This window comes from Dermacentor variabilis, unplaced genomic scaffold, assembly GCF_050947875.1.
Source record: "Dermacentor variabilis isolate Ectoservices unplaced genomic scaffold, ASM5094787v1 scaffold_12, whole genome shotgun sequence".
Taxonomy (NCBI): Eukaryota; Metazoa; Arthropoda; class Arachnida; order Ixodida; family Ixodidae; genus Dermacentor; species Dermacentor variabilis.
In genome coordinates, this window is record NW_027460280.1 from 22,042,047 (window position 1) to 22,062,178 (window position 20,132).

At 47.9% G+C, this 20,132-nt stretch overlaps 1 protein-coding gene across 2 annotated transcripts in view; it reads right to left on the minus strand.

Moving 5' to 3' along the window:
• Positions 1-20,132, minus strand: part of LOC142566219 (putative sodium/potassium/calcium exchanger CG1090) — a 171,548-nt gene that overhangs the window by 90,138 nt on the left and 61,278 nt on the right. The window contains exon 3 of one of the 2 annotated variants that reach the window (XM_075677058.1): positions 11,345-11,431. The exons of the other annotated variant lie outside the window; for it this stretch is intronic. Coding sequence (XP_075533173.1) covers positions 11,345-11,431 — 87 coding nt within the window. The remainder of the gene's footprint in view (positions 1-11,344; positions 11,432-20,132) is intronic. 2 annotated transcript variants of the gene reach the window in all.

Genomic DNA, 20,132 nt, shown 5'->3' on the forward strand with positions numbered 1-20,132 from the left:
ACTTTCTTTTTCTGCGTCAGTTACGCTTTCCGAGACCGTTTCATCGGAAAATATTTGTTTGCATAGCTCTTACAGAAGCATGTTTAATCGAAATGTCTTCGCTCGGCTAGATAATCTCGAGGATGGGCTCCAAACTACTCATTTTCTTTAGCCGTTTAAGATCAATACTTGTAAATATAATTAACGTAGCTTCGTTAATTAGGCATACGTCTCAACTTACTCCATATCTAAAGGTAACCAATATAAACACTCGTATGATAAAATGATCTCACCAAGACTTATATTGGTTAGTATTTTTATTTGGTGCAGTTAAAAACAGCCGGCATATTGATAGCGCAGTAGGCTTCCTATGAAGCAAGTGTGAAAGCATGGACAGGTTTTCTTGACGCAAATCAGGTTCATGAGCTTAAACGCACGTGCCCAGCCGTGCACTTCTGCCTTTCGGATGGATTTTTCTACATTATACAAGAAGCACCTCAGTGCTACGGTACATCACAGAAGGTGTGTGAGAACATTGTGCGCTCTCCCGATTATATTTCTGAGCGTTGCTGGCATCAGTCTCGATTTCCTTGCGTCATTCGGAATAAAAAGTAGGGAGACGCTTAAGAAGAGGAGGAGGAAAAACATTTATTAAAAAAAGAAACGACATGCAGGTGTCTTTCTGCTTGTGCGGGAGGCGCCCTTAGTCCAGGGCTCTTGCGGCTATTGCTTAAGCTTTGCCATTAAGAGGAAGCATTAGCTCGGGCCCAACTCCGACGCGGCCTATTCAAATACATGTAACACGCAAAAACTTTTTTCTAAGATAACCCCTCGACCGATTTTAATTAAATGTGTTGCATTTGAGAGAGAAAGTTCAGTTCTAGAGACTGTTAGAAGCTGAATTTTGATTCAGGGCCTGAATTTTGTTAAAAGAATTTTCATAAATTCGAAGGTTTGAAAAAAATATAGAAGAACGGAGTTTACAAGTTAATAGCTCTGCCTCAAGAACAGATATCGTGGTTCTGTGAAACGCAGCTCATTAGATCACTGAAAGCGGACAAATTTGATGTCATTTTATATATTACGTGAATGTGTTACGTTGTTCACAAGGGTTCTGCAAAGTATCTCCATATTACTAATTTTTTGAGATTCACGTGTAACATATAAATTTTGTCCGCTTTAGATGTACTATTAGATGGAATTCACAGAATTGTGGTATCGTTTTTCCTTGCTGAGTTGTAGAGTTGTAAACTTGATAGTGTCGTTTTCTGAAAATATTAGATTTTTTCCAAATTTTTAATAAACAATTGACGACGTAGATTAAGAATTCGAAACCAACAGTCACTAGATTTGAAGTTTTTCTTTTAAATGCAACAAACCTCGTCAAATTTGGTGCAGTGGTTGCTGAGAAAAAAGAATTCTCCTTTTACATGTATTTAGATAGGAGCACTCGAGCTAAAGCTTCCTCTTAAAGAGTCGAACGCGATAGCATTCTAAGATCCCTGACTGCTGCGCACGCTTCCCGGCAACTACAGCTTATGTAACTGTAATGTTTGCCGCGAAACGCTGGCGGCGAACGCTATATATGCACGAAGGCGGGCGTTCTGGTAGAAACTCGGCCTCTTGCGCGGACCGATCGCGGAGGTAGTGCACAGCCGCGCCAAGGAAATTACATCATTTTCAGGTTTCTGGCGTTATTTCGCACTTTTAATATTTAAGTTTTAGGAGATTTAACATAAAAGGTATGCGCTGTCGGTATTTTGTTTCATGGCGTTTGTTTGTGCGCTGTCAGTCTCAAAGTTCCGTGGAATAACGTTGTCAAGACTGTAAGCCAAGGTATGAGCAGCTTTAGTGATGAAATGTTGTGGCATCATAACCCGCATATGCCGTACGTCACCTAGCAAGGCATGGCATATACATATGCCTAAACGTGTACGAAAATTTTTGCTCACTGACAACGCCGCCGACACGGGATTTTCTGAGACACGGGGCCGTTAACGCTTTCGCGCTAAAACCGCTGCCTGGGGAAATGCATTGGATGTATTCTTAAGTAGTTTGCAACAGATGGAGCAGCGCGGACATGTGCGTTAGAATGAAAAGTACTAATGTATTAGGATGAGTGTTCGCGGCATATATTTGGCTGCCTAAGGTTAAGACCTAAAAAAAGTAAATACAGTGATTTTGTGACAGTTATTGCTGACGTAAGTAAAGTCATAAGGTGTGCGAGAACATTGTCCGCGCTCCCGTTTAGATTTCTGAGCGTTGGTGGCATCAGGCTCGGTTTCGTGCCATCATCAGGAATAAAAACAGCTGCCTTGGGGAAAGCATTGTAAACATTTTCAGTACTTTGTAACATATGGATCAGTGCGGACATCTACGTTAGAAAGAAAAGTAGTGAAGTATTAGGATGACAGTTTCGCTGCATGTATTTTGGCTGTCTAATGTTAAGATCTAAAGAAAAAATACTGTGATTTTGTGACAATTAATGCTGACATGAAATATGAGCTCCGACACAGTGCCCGTGATGGAACAGTGCCCTGAACTAAACAGAACCCACAACCTTCGGATTCGGTTCCCACCTGCGGCAAGTTGTTTTTTCATCCACTTTGATTTCCATTAATTTATCGTTTCTTCATTTCATTTAATAAGCACATGTAATTTCCCCTATGTTGTCCTTGGTGTCAGTGTTTGTTGGCTTCTTATGATATGACTAATAAAAATCGGGCCCCTCCCTCGGTCAACCCCCTCTCTTCTCGTCTCTCTCTCTCTCTCTCTCTCTCTCTCTCTCTCTCTCTCTATATATATATATATATATATATATATACTTTTCTAAGCGGTCCCGTCTCCTCTCTACCTCTCCCACGTGACCAGCTTCCTAAACTGCACACGCTTACACTTTTTTCTACTTTCACCATCCTAATGCGACGTATTAAGATATCAACAGAGAGACAAAAAGAACGCAGAGGTAGCGAGATTGAACACTGCAGTACACACAGTGCAGGGACTTTCAAGAAGCACAGTTGGTCTTTTGTGGCCTTGTGAATCGAATAATGCTTCGACCAAGTTCCCAGGATATTTTTCTCCGTTAGTGGTCTGCCTTCGAACCAAGTAATGCTCACAGAGTAGAGTGTTGAGTGTGGAAGTAGCAGAGAAGGGGCTCTATACTGTCTCGTCACCCACCGAAAATTGCATGCGCGCTGCTGGACATTCCTAGAAAACTGTATATGTGACGTCCAGCCATATGCAACATAGCAGCATTGTTTTGCGATGGCAGATTCCAGGTGAGAGAGAGAGGATGATTATGGAGATGAAGAGACGCTATCTGCTGCAACAATTTAGGATTAAATGAATGAGTGAATGAATTCATTTAAGAAAAGGAGCGCCGAACGTCGGTGGAAGCACGTCTCCGCACATTGGGAAAGGAGCGAGGAACAAGAAGAGAAAAAGAATAGAGTCCAGGTGGCAGACGAAAGTTTAATTTCAGTGTAGATGTGTGATGTAGGGAGGAAATGATTGGAGTAACCATCCGGCATCCATCCTTTAAGGTAGTATAAGCACCCGCCGTTCTTGGTAATTAACGTTTACCAAATAGCAATCTTGGCAATCACGTATTCATCGGCCATACCTCGCCGCGTATCCCTTGTGAAAGGATCTGTGAATTACAGCTGCGCTGTCGCGACAACTTGCGGCTATACCGTCAGTCTTGTGGCTACAGTTGCCATATACTCGTGACCTTTCCGTTTGCGGGAATACTATAAACATCTGTTTACTGCACAAATTAGAGAACAGACAGTTTAGAACAGCGTTTCTTGCCTTACATACGCTCAACGCAAGCACCATTGCAGCACGTTGCTGTGCGCGTCCCTTCAAGACAACGGAGTTACAGCTCAGCGAGCCAGCAGACCAGCGTGCCCAGTGGGCTAGCGTAGACGCCAGTGCGCATGCGCGCTACAACATGCCCAGTGGCGTCTACGCTGGACCGCTGTGGCCGGTGGCTCGCTGAGCTATTACTTTCTAAAGACGCGAACGCAAACATAGAGCACGTTAGAAGACAGGGTGCCGTCTTGGGCCTCGTGCCAAACATATGCAAGCCAACAATCTATAAGCAACCATGCTGTCGTTTCTATACAAGGAGGTTATATATTTAAGATTCTGGAGTGCAAGTCCCAGCCGTCGCCTACGGGAGCGCGTTGTTAAGAACGGCCAGCTGCAGTGCAAGTTTTGCCGGCCAGTTGCAACAGTGGCGGCAACTTTCCTGGAGCGTCGCCGCAAACCTCTAGCCACGGCATGACTAAGTCGACTGTGTGTGAACAACAATACGTGCTTTCTGGACTCTCCGTCGCTGGAGCCGAGTTTGACGAAGTCGCCATTGTGACTAAACGGGCTCGGCGGACCAACTATTGTTACTGAGCCCGCGGGAACGTCTACTGAGACCCCACGCGCCGACCAAGACGCCAGACAATGGGCAGCCGGCGGGCGCGCTGCAGCTCGGGGAATAAATGCCCCTACAGTGCCGGGTCGTCTCACCTACGGTGCCTCGTCAACTCGCCTACGGTGCCTCGTCAACTCGCCTACGGTGCCTCGTCAACTCGCCTACGGTGCCTCGTCGTCTCCGCTACGGTGCCTCGTCTGCCCTACGGTGCTTGAACGGCCGTTTCCGTCAACTCGGTATCGAGGGAGGACCGAGTGTTTATAAGCCGCTGTTGTGCTGCTGCTCAGGACACTCTCTCTCAAGCAGTCATGTTAGACTGATGTACTTTCTCAAGCAGTCATGTTAGACTGATATAAATACTGTAAATAAACCAATATTCCTCGTTCTCGATGAGAAGCAGTCCTTCCCTTCCTCAACGTCCTCAGCGTGGATAAGTTGGACGATGGCATGGGCCAGCTACCTTCTAATTCATGCCCGGCTCCAATCTTGACAACTGATCACGAGCGATGGGATTGAACCCCCAATCATAACAGCGTGAAGCCGCCGGGAGCCATATTGCCCGAGGAAAAAGAACGCGGCTCCAGCAGCGCTCCCTGCACTTGCGGTTCCGCGCTGAGAACTAAAATTAAACCCCTTTAAGAGGTTTTGAAGAAGTACTTAAGAGGTATTTAAGAAGTATATGATAAATAAATATAAGTCCGCCATTGTGCGTCGCTGTTGTAGAAAAAAATGTGTCATGGTGGCGGGTGCCTTGTGTTTAATAAGTTGCAAGATCTGAAAAACAGCCATATTTTCTGTTTTCATGATTCAGTAACCTGCCGCGTACATCGACAGAGTGATGCCCTTTCGTCGATACGTGGTGCCGGCCCGTAGAGGCAGCGACATCACCTCGAAATACAGCATCTTTATGCCAATTCTCTTAAGAGACCAATTTCTGTAATTGAGTGTTCAAGTCGCAGATGATGAAGCTGTTGCTGCTTTAACGTTAGGAATGAGCGTTCTTGATTTAAACCTAAAAGCAAGCAAAAATACAACGGTATGTCTCATTTTTGTCCAGCGTTTCAGTTTTAACAGGAACGATTCAGTGAAAGCAAGTTAACATAAACCTAAGGCGATAATCTGCATGCAGCCGCAAGCCCACATGCGCTCCGATGAGAGTAGCCTGCCAAAGTTAGTCATGTGTTAAATAGCCGCTCAAGCAATCTTAACTTTTTTTTCGTTTCTGCATCCATTCTGCCTGCGTCAGCGATGAAAACGCGAAGTGGGAAGGCCGATAAATTGAAGGCAGCAGGGAAGGCGGTAGCGTAGCGGTTAGCGTGCCAAGCTCTCAAATGTAGAACGCTGAAGATACAGGGGCTCAAATCACATGGCTTGTTTGTGAAAACACCTTTCTGTGCTCTCTGGTGATGGCGAAGCTGATAATTAGGTGGGCGGCCTGACGACAACGGTCGCCGTCAGCGTAACAGAATAAGCGGGCGTGAAAAGTCACATCTAATGCCGAAAGTATATTCAGAGAAAATACAGTATGCTCCTATCGACAAAATAACGTGATGAATAACGAGCGCTGTTGTTGAGCGAGGTTGTAGACCGATAATGTCACCAAAGACAGGGTAGCGTTCCTATCCCGGTAACTAGAGGAAATGTACATCACGAGCATGTCAACTAGCGTGTAATTGATACTTAATTAAGGTCGTTGCGTGTTTGTGTTGCGTGCAGCACGAGCGGGTAATGTGAGAGATGACACTGAAGAGACAGCGGTGAGGCGAAGTCCGCGGAAAGTAGTTGAGGACAGCCATATTGAACGTCAGCGCCGTGTTGGAGAAAGCCTGCGACTTCAGGTGCTCAGGTCGCCAGAAAGGCTTGAATGGTAGCATACCGTTGGGTGAATTTGGTAACCACACTTTGCGAAAACGAAAAGAGGAAAAGGGCCGAGTGAGTTGAAAATTAGATTAATGAGAGAACTCGTGTGGTGTATGAAGAGATTGAAGAAGACAATCAGGTTAGATTAGCGGCCTTTTCAAGCTAATTAGTATATGCCAACCCAAATGAATCAGCGTTGTCATACTTGCGCGACACGCCATGGTTGCCTGCCACCAGGACACCATGGAGTTACGGTGATGACAGGTTGCATTGGGTGCTTGAGAATAAAAATGAGCACGTCAGAGACGTCCGAGGGACGTTTCTAGGGTACAAGATCACATCCTGAAGAAAAAAAAAGCTTGCGAATAGCGGCATAAAAAATCGAGTACTACGGCCCTTGTTGATTTTGTTCAGGATGACGTCAGCGTTTATTTCTGAGAAAATGAATTCAAGCTATGTTTATTTGCATTACAATGCGGGGCGCAATCAGGCAAAAAGTGAAAGCATTAGAAGGTGCCTGAGTACTCTATGTAGATTACGTACGACAACGATAGCAAGAATACAACATAAGAGAATATATTTCAAAAACAAGTTCACATATTAATACAGTGCAGTAAAAAGGAAGTGCATCCGCAGTATACCTGTGGATGACGCAAATAATGAACATACTGAAAAAAAATCTGATAGGTCTGTAGTAAACTGGATAGAGCATTCGCGTCTTTCATCGCGTCACATGTGCACAGTGCTCTCTGGGCGTCGTTATATTAGCCTCTTTACAGCTGTAATTATCTGTGACCCCCCGCAAAATCATTGTAGAAACCGCAGCGCTTACCGCTCTTCTAACGTGCAAGTCCTGAGGAGAGGTAAATAGAATGGTAGAGAGGAAACACGGAGATGAGGCAGAGAATGGGTAAAACCAACGGCAATTGCGAAACGAGTGAGTAACAGCCTTGCCACTATTCGCTCGCAGTTCCCATACAGGAGGGAAGGTCGTGAAAGTGAAAAGGTTCTGTTATGAAAACGAAGATAAGAAAACGCTACTACTATAGACATGACAACAGCTGGGGGACAAACGGAAGGTAAGGTACTGCACGTTTCTGCTATTTCTCAAAAATAAACACCACGCAAATTCGTCAAGTGGACTATTGACACAGGGCGTGCAGACGCAAATGCACATTTAATCACCGTAGGGTCTATGCAACACTAAGGAAGCGGTCGCACGTCAAATCAACGCTTCTGTGCCCGCCGCAGTAGCTGTGCGGCTATGGCATCGCTCGACGTCGTGGTTTCGATTCCTACTGCAGGAGCTGGATTTCGACGGGAGCGAAATACAAAACAGTCTTGCACTTAGATTTACGCGCGTATTAAAGAACGCCAGTGTGTGAAAATTAATCGGCAGTCCGCCACTACGGCGTGCCTCATAATTCCATTATGGTTCTAGCACGCAGAGCCTCATAGTTCTGCCAGTACTTCTGCCGCGATGCGATGTGCTATGTGAAGCAATGACAATGCTCAACCCTCCCACAGGTTACAAGCAATGGCGCACAACAACGCCTCAAGCAAACACGTCTCGCTGTATGTTGTGCACTACGTTGACAAACAGCAGTGATGCACGCAAGGTAACATTTGCCATCAACTCGCTACTCTCGCGTTGCACTAAACGCTGAGTAAATTATACATTCGCAGTCAGCATTACCGCTAATTATCGTCAATAAAAGCAAACAACACAAAAGCTTCGCGATTCCCACAGTGCATGGGATCCGCATAATTTTTTAGGCTGTGAATTTATATGCCTAAGATTGGCGCTCATTAAGACAATATTTTCATTCGCAGTGAGCAAAAGCGGCTGTCATCTCTACGGTAAAATTGATTTAAACGGCTTCAATCCCATGGCCATTACATCATTGCCAACGTCCGTGGGATTGTAGTCGTCGAAATGGGATGTAAGTGACAAGGAAATCAGGAAGTTGATGAATGGCAAGAAGGCACAAGCTTGCACAAGACTTCAGAAAAATAAAATGAATTTTTAAGCAGCATTGTCAGGGGGCCGTGCTATGGTTTCAACGTCTATTAAAAATCCCCCAAAATATCAACAGAGGCCGACAAAACTGCAGGCATATTGAGAAAGGTGAACCCGCTGGAAATCCCAGGACAGTATACTAGCTTAAATAAAAAAAGACGTCTTAAAGATTAAAAGAAACGTAAAGTTGGTAGCCAAAATTCCGGACAAATAAATTGGCTGTTGAAGGAGTTCAGCCGAAACCCGATGGTGCGAAATAAGGCGAGAATGCCGGCAAGTGTTATGGAGAGGTCAAGTAGGTCCTGTGGCCGACGCCAACGCCCGGCAACTGTCAGGCGACTGCACATATAAGCGAGATGCCTCGTCATCAGTCGTTACAGGGTGATTTGGGTCTGAAATATTGGGCTCGGACTCCATCACATGAAATACAGTGCACTCTACGGCGTCATTCTTTGACGGCTGGTGCCGATTATAGGGCAATGAGGATGAGAAGAAATTATATCACGTGCCGACTGTGGTATAAAGTTTGTAAACAGGGATAAGGTGCCTCAAAAAGGCTGGCCAACGTTTCGATAGAAGGACCTATCTTCGTCAAAGGCGGCCTCGTCATCCTCGGCATGTTAGTAAACAGGGATAAGGTGCCTCAGAATGGCTGGCCAACGTTTCGATAGGAGGACCTATCTTCGTCAAAGGCGGCCTCGTAATCCTCGGCATGATGCCACAGTGCGCTATTCCGTCTGTCAGCCCCTTTCTTGTTTTTGAATCACGTGCCGACTGTCACTTTCCTCGAAATGCCAAGATTCCTTACCCGCCGTCGTTGCTTAGTGGATATAGTGTTCGGCTGCTAAGCATGAGGTCGCGAGATCAAATCCTAGCCACCGCGGCCGTATTTCGATGGGGGCAAAATGCGAAAACACCCGTGTACTTAGGGTTAGGCGCACGTTAAGGAACCCCAAGTGATCCAAATTATAACGGAATCCCCACTACCGCGTAACTCATAATCAGATCATGGTTTTGGCACGTAAAACCCCATAATATATTATTTACCATTTCTTAAGGATGTCCTTGGGAGTCGCACAACTCTTGAATACAAGTAAGTGTCAGGAGTTGTGCGCGAAGTCTTTGAGTATGTGGGTAGCCATTTTGGCGTTCGATACCTGCTAATCTACATTGAGGCTATATTATATAGGCGGAACGGGAAACATGGTAGGCAATATGGAGCACAGAGAAATCCCACATATATTACTGCGCAATAATCTTAAATAACGGTCTTCTTTCACGCACGTGGATAGCCGTGACAGGACAGTACTTTCACAACTATCTGCAAAAACTGTATATGTCATGCCCAAAGGTATACCTGGCCCGGTGGCCAGTAAATGGGACGCAATATTGTGAGCAGCGTCAGCAATAGCGTGTTAACGGACGACCACACAGACACAGTTTGTACAATTCTTGTGTCGTGCCTTTTGCCTCAAGGTGCAAAACCAAATTATCCATGTATCCATTGAAATAGTTATGCACATCTCGACTTGCAGCTGCTGCGTCAGCCCATGAGTGCGGATAGCAAAGTCGCTAGGGAAATAATTGGGGGCACCTTAACGAAATCGATAAGTCAAAATCAAAACCGTCCACGACGGCGTCTCTCGTAGACGCTGTGCGATGTTCGGACATTAAGAATATGTGTCGACTGAAGAAAGCCTGCCGCGGGGTGCTTCCGACAATTACCCTAGCTTGTTTACTCCGTAGCACCAAAAAGAAACATAAAAGAGAAATAAATAAAGGAAAGAACCGCATCAGAAGCACAGAATCAATCACCGCTCTTCGCGACTAAACGCTCTTAAGGCTGATAAGTCATTTCCAGTCGACGAGCGGCTACGCTTTATCAAGAACGCTGATAACCGGCGGGGCAAGCATTGCGGCAAATTTCAGTGAGCAGGGATAGTTTTTAATTGTTTTATTTTTGTTTTACTGACGTCATCGCTACGTCACCGCGGGAAGTTTGAAAAGTTTAAGGTCAGTAGGCCACGTGGTGGCACTCACGCGAAGTAAACCCTCATGTCCAGAAAAGCTGCATACCGTGTGTGTCAGCATCGAGTCGATGCTCTTCCGATGGGAGAGAATAATGGCACACATTTCAAAAGGCGCCGCAGAATTAGAAAGCAGACGAAGACGCGTGCCAGTGCAAGCGCCACGTACCGGCACCTGCTTTGACGGACGCCAGTGAACACTCCAAAACAAAATTACACCATTTGGGTCGTATCTTGCCACACAACGATAATCGTCATCTGTCTTGTCCGTATTTACTTTCTTTAACGCTGCGAGCCCGGTACTTCCCAGTAACGACTGGCATGCGCGTTATCAACATGACATAGCATTCCCGACAGGAAAGTAGCGGGCGCGGCGTTTTCAAGAAAACGCAAGCAAGGCAGATGACAACTATTGTTGATTGATAAAGGGAAAATCAGACATCCACCCGTTCGTAGCAATTGCTACGAACGGGTGGATGTCTGGTGGACTTCATCAAACAACTAATAATAATAATAATATTTGGGGTTTTACGTGCCAAAACCACTTTCTGATTATGAGGCACGCCGTAGTGGAGGACTCCGGAAATTTTGACCACCTGGGGTTCTTTAACGTGCACCTAAATCTAAGCACACGGGTGTTTTCGCATTTCGCCCCCATCGAAATGCGGCCGCCGTGGCCCGTCAAACAACTATTGTTGTGTGGCAGATGTACACCCCAAAGGGTGTACCTTTGTCTAAGAGTGCAGAAGCAGACGAAGATCCTCCGATCCACGCGCCGGCGGTTGAGTATATTGTGTGCTTGGTTGACGGTTATACTCGGGCTCAACGCTTCATCTAAAGTTCGCCTGTTTTCCTAAAGCCTCTGAAAGCGAGGCAATATTTAGAAAACGCTAGAAAGCAAGTTTCTGTTTTCAGGCTTGCACCATGTATTTTTCTCCCCTGTGCGTAGAGCGTTTATTAGCCGCGTCATGCTTGAGTGACATATATGCATAAACAACTCGTAAAGTGCACAGTTCCAAAACTTACCTTTCCAGCAAAAAGTGCGCTCACACTGATGACACCTGCGGCATTCAGCACGGCCGAACCGAGTGCTGTGCTTACACCCATTTCGCCCTGCAGTGGGAAGTATAAAATAAGTGACGTCAAGCATGAGATCGTACACGCAATGCAGGCAGTTTTTGTTAAGACTGTACAAATATTTTAATGAAAAAGCTAGGAGCGTAGAAAAAGTATAGCTTTCGCGGTGGAGTTCTAAGGCGAAGCGGACATAGTTTGCCCCTAATAACGTGAGTTTCTAATGACTAATTACCGAAAGATTGTTAATTAGCTTCTTTTTAGAACCTTGGGGAGCGTCGTTTATTTGAGAATTGATTAAATCGCCACTTAATTCATCCCGCCTTTTTTTTTCTTGTTTTGATGTTGGAGATATTCAGAATCGAATTTCAACCCCATCCATGCAACATAGAAACTGAGCGCGCCACAGAGTGCAGTAAAAGTTGCCCGTCATTACCGCAGACAAAAACGCGCGGAGACGAAGTGCATCACGAAGTTTTAATGATGGCATGTCACGGACAAATACTGGCGTGGCAAGTCGCGGCAGATGCTTGACGGGAAAAAGGTGCCATATCAATCGGCTTTGTCGATTTCCAAAATCCGCTGGCGGTCCGCGGACTCTTCGCTGACAGAAAATTACGCCACCGTCACGCCGTATCTATGTATGGGGGTATGCGCACGACGGCATCCGCTAGGAGCGCTAGCGGCGTCCGCCATAACTTCGGTCGCGCTGCCTACGCGAGCAGGCATGCGTCGCCAAGCAGCTTCCAATATGCACGAACCGTTCTTTTCCAGGTATCTTTCTGACTTGGCCATCGAGGGGTTCGTCATACGTCAACGATGCGTGTGTGGGTTGAGTGAACCAGAAAATGCACGCTACAAAAAGAAAGCGCGCTTGTGCGACTGTGTCGACCCGCTCGAACTCAAAAAGATGATCAGCTTCGGCGCGGTGTCGGACTACTGTCTCGCGTCGACCTCGCAGGCATCAAGAATTACCGTGTGAATGCAACGAGCTTCGTGACCCGCGAACAAATGAAAGCCTCGATGGAAGGCCACAATGATCTCACTAGCGGCTGGCTGCAGCAGCCGTGCGTCAAAGTGCTCGCGTAACATGATCGCCTTCATTACGGAATTTACTGCATGTTGTCCACTCGCGCCGTTAAAGGTAGCGTTAACGTTGCTTCACTGATAACAAAAAGTGGTAGGTGACCCCAATCTTTCATTTAAATGTCTCTTAGTGGCACTCGCGCCTTGGCGTTGGTGTTCAGTTTAGGCGAACGCAATGCACGAGCCGAACTCGGAGGCAAATGTTTTCCAATAATTAGGCGGTTAAATACCATGCCACCTTCTTGTGCGTGACGTCATTAGTGGCGTCATTACTTTCGCTTTATACTTCCGGTTTTCCAGGGATTTCGCCAAATTCGTACCCCCACGTGGCGGGTCTCTAATGTATACAATTCTGTGCTTTGGTGTGCGGTGATCAGTGATTTATAATTATTTCTAATTATTCCAGACATTTCAGTAACTCAACGTGTAACTAAACTTTCAATCTATAACGAAACCCACGAATTTTTCACTGTACTATTTTTCTTTTCTTTTTTTCAGGTTTATTTTGAATTTCCTCCCCAGTCGTCTCGGGAGGTAAGCCGGAAGTGCTGCGCCACAAACAGGAGTGTCACTCGATGCTTGTGCCACTAAAAACCCGAGAACGAAACACTGCGATTACACGGCCTTCGTAATTTTCATGATGCATCAATTCCGCTGGTCTTGCTAAAACTTCTTTTTTTGCCCTCCCAGTTTCTTCATTCACAATCATTCAATGAAAAGCCACTCACACCATGGCTTCTTGTAAAAGAAGACGGTGAGGTGCTGGCTGCTGTTAAGGACGGCCCAGCTGAGGTGCAAGTTTTGCCAGCCAGTTGCGACAGCGGCGGCAACGTTTATTGGAACGCCACCGTTACGCTCTAGCCTCCTCGCCGTTGTGACTGAATGCGTTCGGCGGACCAACTATTGTTACTGAGCCGCCACCGCCGCCCTGGTCTGCCGCGAGCGGGGGAGTGCTCGTGGGAACGTAGTTCGAGGCTCCTTCCCACGCGCCGTCTAAGACGCAAGACAATGGGCACCCGGCCGCGCTGCGGGGGTCAGCTCGGGGAATAAAAGGCACCTTTCCTGACACAAGCCCCGAGTTCTACGAAGTCCGTCTGACGTCGGCTCCGGACCGTGAACCTCGCGCAAGGAAGTGTGTGTGTGTAAGCCGTCCCGCAGAGAGGCGACTGTTTGAGATGACTGGTCGGCCGTTTCCGTCACCTGGGTATCGGGGGAGGATCGTGTGTTTATAAACCGCTGTTTTGCGGCTGCTCAGTGCACTTTCTCAAGCAGTCATGTTAGACTGATGCACTTTCTCAAGCAGTCATCTTAGACTGGGGCACTTTTCTCAAGCAGTCATGTTAGATTGATGTACTTTTCTCTCGCAGTCATGCTAGACTGATGAAATGCATGTAGATACTGTAAATAAGCCCATATTCCTCGTTCTCGATGAGAAGCAGTCCTTCCCTTCAACAACGTCCTCAGCGTGGATAAGTTGGACGACGGCATGGGCCAGCTACCTTCCAATTCATGCCCGGCTCCAATCATGACCACTAGTTACGAACGGTGGGATTTAGCCCCCAATCCTGACACTGCACGCTGCAGCTGCAAGGCAGGCCTTGCAGAGGCGTGCTCGCACGTAGCTGCTGTGCTCTTTTACACTGAGGCTGTAGTGATGAAGATGGATAACCACGTATCGAGAAGGACCCAATCTGGGCAAGATCCCTATCGCCGGGCTTCTTTCTTGTGCGATTGCTGCAGCCAGACACAGCACAGTTCACCATGACACCGAAGCACAGTTGACGCACGCCCACGGCGCGCAGTCTGTTCGGATACGCAAACACTGTACGTAGAGCTGCTCAATAGACAAGTACCAACACCACTGCACACGAAACACTGAAACGTCCGTGCTTATACAGGGGGCGAGCTCCACCACTGGAAAAGCTGGCGCCGCCATCGGTGTGACGTGACACGTGGACACAGCAGCCGCGTCTGCTGCTTCGGAAGCTCCGAAGCGAGCTGAAAACGAAAGTTTAATGTCTCACCTTCGCTACGGTTCAGATTAAGTTGCGAGATTTTCCCGCCTCGGGTGTGTGCTTGACAACACTTGGAATGCCTTTAAAGGCGTCCAGCATGGTAGGCTACTGCTCGGTGCCGCAGTGCCGGACATACGCAACGGAGCCCAATGTCAGCCTTCACACGTAGCCGCAGGACAAGAAGCTGCGTAAAGCTTGGATCGCGAAATTTAAAGCCGGCTAGCAGCCATCGGCTACAACTCGAGAGGGCAGCAAGCACTTCCGCGAGGAAGATTTCTGCTACGGTGTCGGGGCTGTGATGTTCGGTGAGTAGCAGAGTACGCGCACTGAGACGCTCGCCCGTGTGCGCTGTGCAGCTAGTGGCATGAAGCTCTAACTTGTTGATGCTTGATACTGACAAGTTCACTGGAATGGAGAGGGAACCGTAGATGCAGATTAAAAATGAAGGCATGGCATATGTTCATGTTTGTGTTAGCACCAAACAATGAATGTACTGTATTACGAAAAAAAGAAACAGTGGGAAATTTTTTGCTGAGAAAGCCGCTAAACATACAGCGAGAGGCAACTTGAGAAGTAATTATATAGAAATGTTCAATAGTTTAGAAGAAAAGAAGATAAAAAGATTGAATCGTCGCGACGGCACATCACAAGTCGCCGTAGGCGTCGACGTCCCCAATTATAAGAAAATTATTTTTTAACAGCTCTGATAACGTTCACGCAGCAGTGGTTGCACGTGCACTGTCAAATGCTTATATGATGCGGCCTCAAGCTCACGGCACGGCGCGAAAACGCGCTCACAGCGAATATGAAACATTGTGCGTCGACATGCATGCAGACGAGCAGTCGGTCGTCGCAAACCCGTGCGATCGCACCATTGACGATTCATTCTGTTATTCCCATGCATTTGCTTATACAGACAGCCTACTATAGCAACACATTTCACATAGTTTCCTCTCAGCGATTGGCTGGCTTTCACGCAAGAAACTGGTTCGGGGGACTTCTTCGTGGCGACCGCGCGCAGTGTGCGTTCACTGTATACGTATTCGGTAAAGAGATGGCATCTGTAAGCCATTCGGTACTTTCTGTTTGCTCAAGATTATTATTTTGACAGTAAAAGACTTCCCTCCTTTCGAGAGTACTTACAGAAATGTTCGGGAGGGCTCCCTCGTGGTGTTTTTATTGGGCGCCGACAGCCAAACCTACGAGGAGCGCGCCGCGTTATCCCTCTTGCTACACAAGTGAGGCGCTTCCGACAGATGGCGACTCTGTAAGTCCTTGAGATTTTTTGGCGAATGGACGTGCTTTTCGGGGCTCCGGGGCGGCGACGAAATAAGTTTTTGAGCATGCTTTTAGCTTGTTTCTGTTTTTGATTTGCCGTTTTTTTCGCCTTTAAATAGTAATTGGGTGGTTTTCCTTTTTTTTCTTTTTTGTCTCTCGTATTTCGGGTGCGCGGGTGTGTTTCGTGTACATTTGGTTTTGCAGGATGGTCAGAGCGCCCTTTCGCGCCACGTGCTTCAACACGTGCAACCGGGTGGGACGTTGAGTTATTAGACTAATAGCTATTAGTAATAGTCGAGACTACTAATAGCTGAGTTGACTACTAATGGACTACTGGTGGTTGAGCCTAATAGCTATTAGTGGTTTTACTGTGCTTTTTTTCGTAGAAAAGTGAGAGCGTGGGCGCGTGGTTGAGCGCGTGCGAGAGCGTGTCATACCTTCGGTGTCCGCAGCATTGATTGCTTTTGAAACAGTGGTGAGAGTTGCATTGCGACATCTTGAGGATTTGGATCCTGTGCGTATCGGTTTTTGCTAAAAGGCACGTACTCTGCATTATTATATTATTATAGTATTTGCATCAGAAAAAGCCGCGCAATACATGACAAGAAAGCCGGGAAAGCAGGCAGTGCGCGGGGGGTCTCTCAAGGCAGATCAGGGCACGAATGAGAATGGAGAGGGACTCTAGTCAACCGGCAAACATGGCGATGTCAATACTAGGCTGCAGAAAATGGAGGCCTTCCAGGAGGAGCTTGTCAAACAGGTGGAACATCTCAAAAATGAGGTAAGCAGGGAGCGTGATGCGCGGAAGGTAGTTGAAGAAAGAGTTGAAACAGCGGAGGAAAAGCTGAACAGGGCCGCCATTGTGAACGAGAATGTGCGTGAAAATGGATCCCCCGACGTGATAGGAGAGGGAGTGCTAGTAAAATACGTGGAATGCGTGCAACATGGTGAAGGGTTAGCTGGAAAGAGCGGCACCTACCTTGAGGCTGCCACGCGGAAAAAGCTGGGGCACGAGACAATGCCCCTTGTCAAATCGGAACACGCGGAAAAGGACAAAGGAAAGCAGGGAGAGGTAGGAAAGAGTGAAACGGTGATTATCGCTGGCGACTCAAACCTGGCTGGGTGCTTAGAAGCAATTGTGCAGAGGGCGAAAGGCGATAAAAGCGTGGCGGTAGGGACATTTCCAGGGCGGACACTGGGGTCTGTCATGGATCGAGCAAAAGAAAAGCTCGCGGAAAATGACCACGTGCGCAACCTTGTCATAGTAGCAGGTGGGCTAAATGACGTCCTAAACGGGAAAGGGTTAGGACTAGCACAGCGTTTGGCGAAGGGGTGGACGACTTGCGCGAGCTATCCCCTCAGGTGCAGATCGTGGTGTGGACGGTGCTGGAGGTGCCTGTATGTGACAGTCACGTACGAAGAGCCGTAGTGGCTGCTAATGAGGCGATATGGAAAATGAGGCGAGAGAAAGGCTTCGAGGTTGTCGAAGTAAGCGGGGAAGTGAGAAGGTGTGGAGGTTTTAAACGAGACGGGGTCCACTTCAATTACAGGCTGGCACGATAAGTTGGCTGGCGACTTGGTGCTCGCGCTGTTGCTTTTTTAGGGGGCCCACGGGCGCTCAGGAGGCCAGAGTAGGTAGTAATGAAGAAGGTCCCCTAGGGGAACCTCAGTAGAGCATCGCCGTCGATAACAGAAAAAGCAGGAAAGGAAGAAAGAGAGCTCGCCATGCAATAGGCTACATAAACATGCAGGGCGGCAGAAGAAAGGAAAAGTGGGCAGAGATTGAGGAGAAGTTAAATAGCGAACAAATAGGAGTATATGGGGTGACTGAAACGCACCTTAGAGACTCAGAAGAGCGGCCAGTAATTGAGAATTATGTTTGGGAAGGGTGCAACAGAACTAAGCCGGAAAGAAAGCGAGGGGGAGTCGGAATGCTCATCCATCAAGGAGCCAAATGAAAAAGAGTAAATTCAATATGTCAAGAGCATCTTTGGTTATCAGGTACAATGAGTGGGAAAAAAAACTTGGCTGGGCGTTACGTATTTGTGGACCCGAAATATTGCACAAAAAAGAATAAAGGGTTAGTGGAATGCATAAGATTTAAAGGTTTCGGGAATGGTGCTGAAATTATTTTATTAGGTGACATGTCATGTACTAGCACCACCGACGGAGGGCGCGATTCTCAGGGCCGTTCAAGCCTCCTCTCAGCCTAGCCATGGATATTGCGGACGAGAACATTAGTATCTGGCAATGGAACTGCGGAGGGTATCCCAACAAGAAGCCGCTTCTGCAGCAATATTTAAGAACTTTCACGGTTAAGCCCCAAATCATCGCTATTCAGGAAGTTGCAACTAGTACTCCTATCAAACTCGCAGGTTATCTGGTAGTATCCTCACATTAAGGAGGTAGGGGAGTTGCTACCCTTGTCAACAAAAGGTACAATTGCCTCTCTCGCGACCTCGGCGCAGTTGATGGCATCGAGTACGTCATGACTGAAATCCTCATGAACCCACGCAGAAAGGGCCTCAGAAGAAACAGCCTCTTTATCCTCAACGTATACTGCAGCCCCAGCTACCGCAGGGCGAGGGCGAACTCTCTCCTCAAGAGGGCCGTCAGCCTGGCCGGTGGGCACCCCCTTGTCGTCGTCGGGGATTTCAACGCCCCACATAGGGTGTGGGGGTACACCCATGACACGCCCAAGGGACGCGAACTTTGGCAGACTGCGATGGAACTGGACTTGACCCTTATCACCGATAAGGATTTCCCCACTAGGAGAGGCAACTCCGCATGCCAGGACACTACCCCAGACCTCTCTTTTGTTGAGAACGTAGGGGAGGTCAAGTGGGTCAACACGGCTCCAGACCTCGAAAGTGACCACTACGTCATCGAAGTCTCCCTCCCGATTGCCCGCTATAAGACGAGGAAATTCAAGCTGATCGACTGGGAAGTTTTCCGCAAGATCAGAGCCGAGCGCGCACCGATGGCCGAGACAGATTTTGAAGGTTGGTGCAAAGGAATCAGGGAAGACGCCGCGGCGGCAACCAAGGCGGTCGTCCCTGAGCTCGACGTTGACAGGATGGATAGCAGGTTGGCGCACCTGCTGGAAGCCAAGCAAGCCCTCCTCACGAGATGGAAGGGGCAGAAGCATAACAGGAGGCTCCTCAAGAAGGTTTCGGAGGTTAACAGGGAGATCAAACACTGCAAGAACCTGTGTAAGCAACAATGGGATGAGCTCTGCGAATCCATCGAAGGTCAACTCAAACACTTTCTCGATGAGGGCAGCACCAGATCCAGCCAGAGACGATCCCTCCCGCGAGCCATCCACCTCGCTACGGACTATCCGGACGAGTCGATTGTCGACAGACTCATAGACAAGTATCTGCCGGTCGCGGATAGCTCTGCCCCTACCCAGTTCCCGGACTACGCGGAGTGCGCGGTGCCGGAGTTGGACAAGGACTTTACCGCGGCCGAGATCCGAGATGTCCTCTTCTCACTCAACGTCAAATCTGCCCCTGGCCCAGATGGCGTCACTAACAGGATGCTGAGGAATCTCGATAATGAGTCGATCGACTTCCTCACTGAAAGGATTAATGAAGTCTGGCGTAGTGGACAGGTTCCCACACAGTGGAAGGCGGCCTGCACGGTACTCATCCCCAAACCCGGTAAAGCACCAGGAATAGAGAATCTAAGACCAATTTCCCTGACGTCGTGTGTCGGTAAGGTTTCAGAGCATGCCCTGCTCAACCGGCTCAAGGTTCACATCGAGGCCAATGACATGTATACCCACAATATGATTGGTTTCAGAGCCCGCCTCTCGACACAGGACGCCATGAAGCTGATAAAGCATCAGATCATCGACCGGAGCACGGGTGATACCAGAGCCATCCTTGGATTATACCTGCAGAAGGCGTTCGACAACATCTCACACGAGTTCATTCTCCAGTCTATTGCCGGCCTCGGGCTCGGAAAGAGGGCCTACGACTTCGTCCGATCCTTCCTTAGCCAGAGAACTGCCAAGCTCAAGATCGAAGGATACCTTTCGCAAGAGATCACCCTCGGTTCACGCGGCACGCCTCAGGGCTCAGTCATCTCGCCAACATTATTTAACATCGCAATGATCGGGCTTTCTAAGGAGCTCACGAAGATTCAAGGAATCAACCATACGATCTACGCAGATGACATCACCATCTGGTGCGTCGGCGGGAGCGACGGCCAAGTTGAAGCCACCATGCAGAGCGCCATCGATGCGACCGAGCGCTTCCTCCGCCCCACTGGGCTCAGATGGTCTCCATGGAAATCTGAGCTACTTCTCCACAAGAAAAGACCCAGAGGCGACGGCCATCGTGATTGGAAACCGGCGT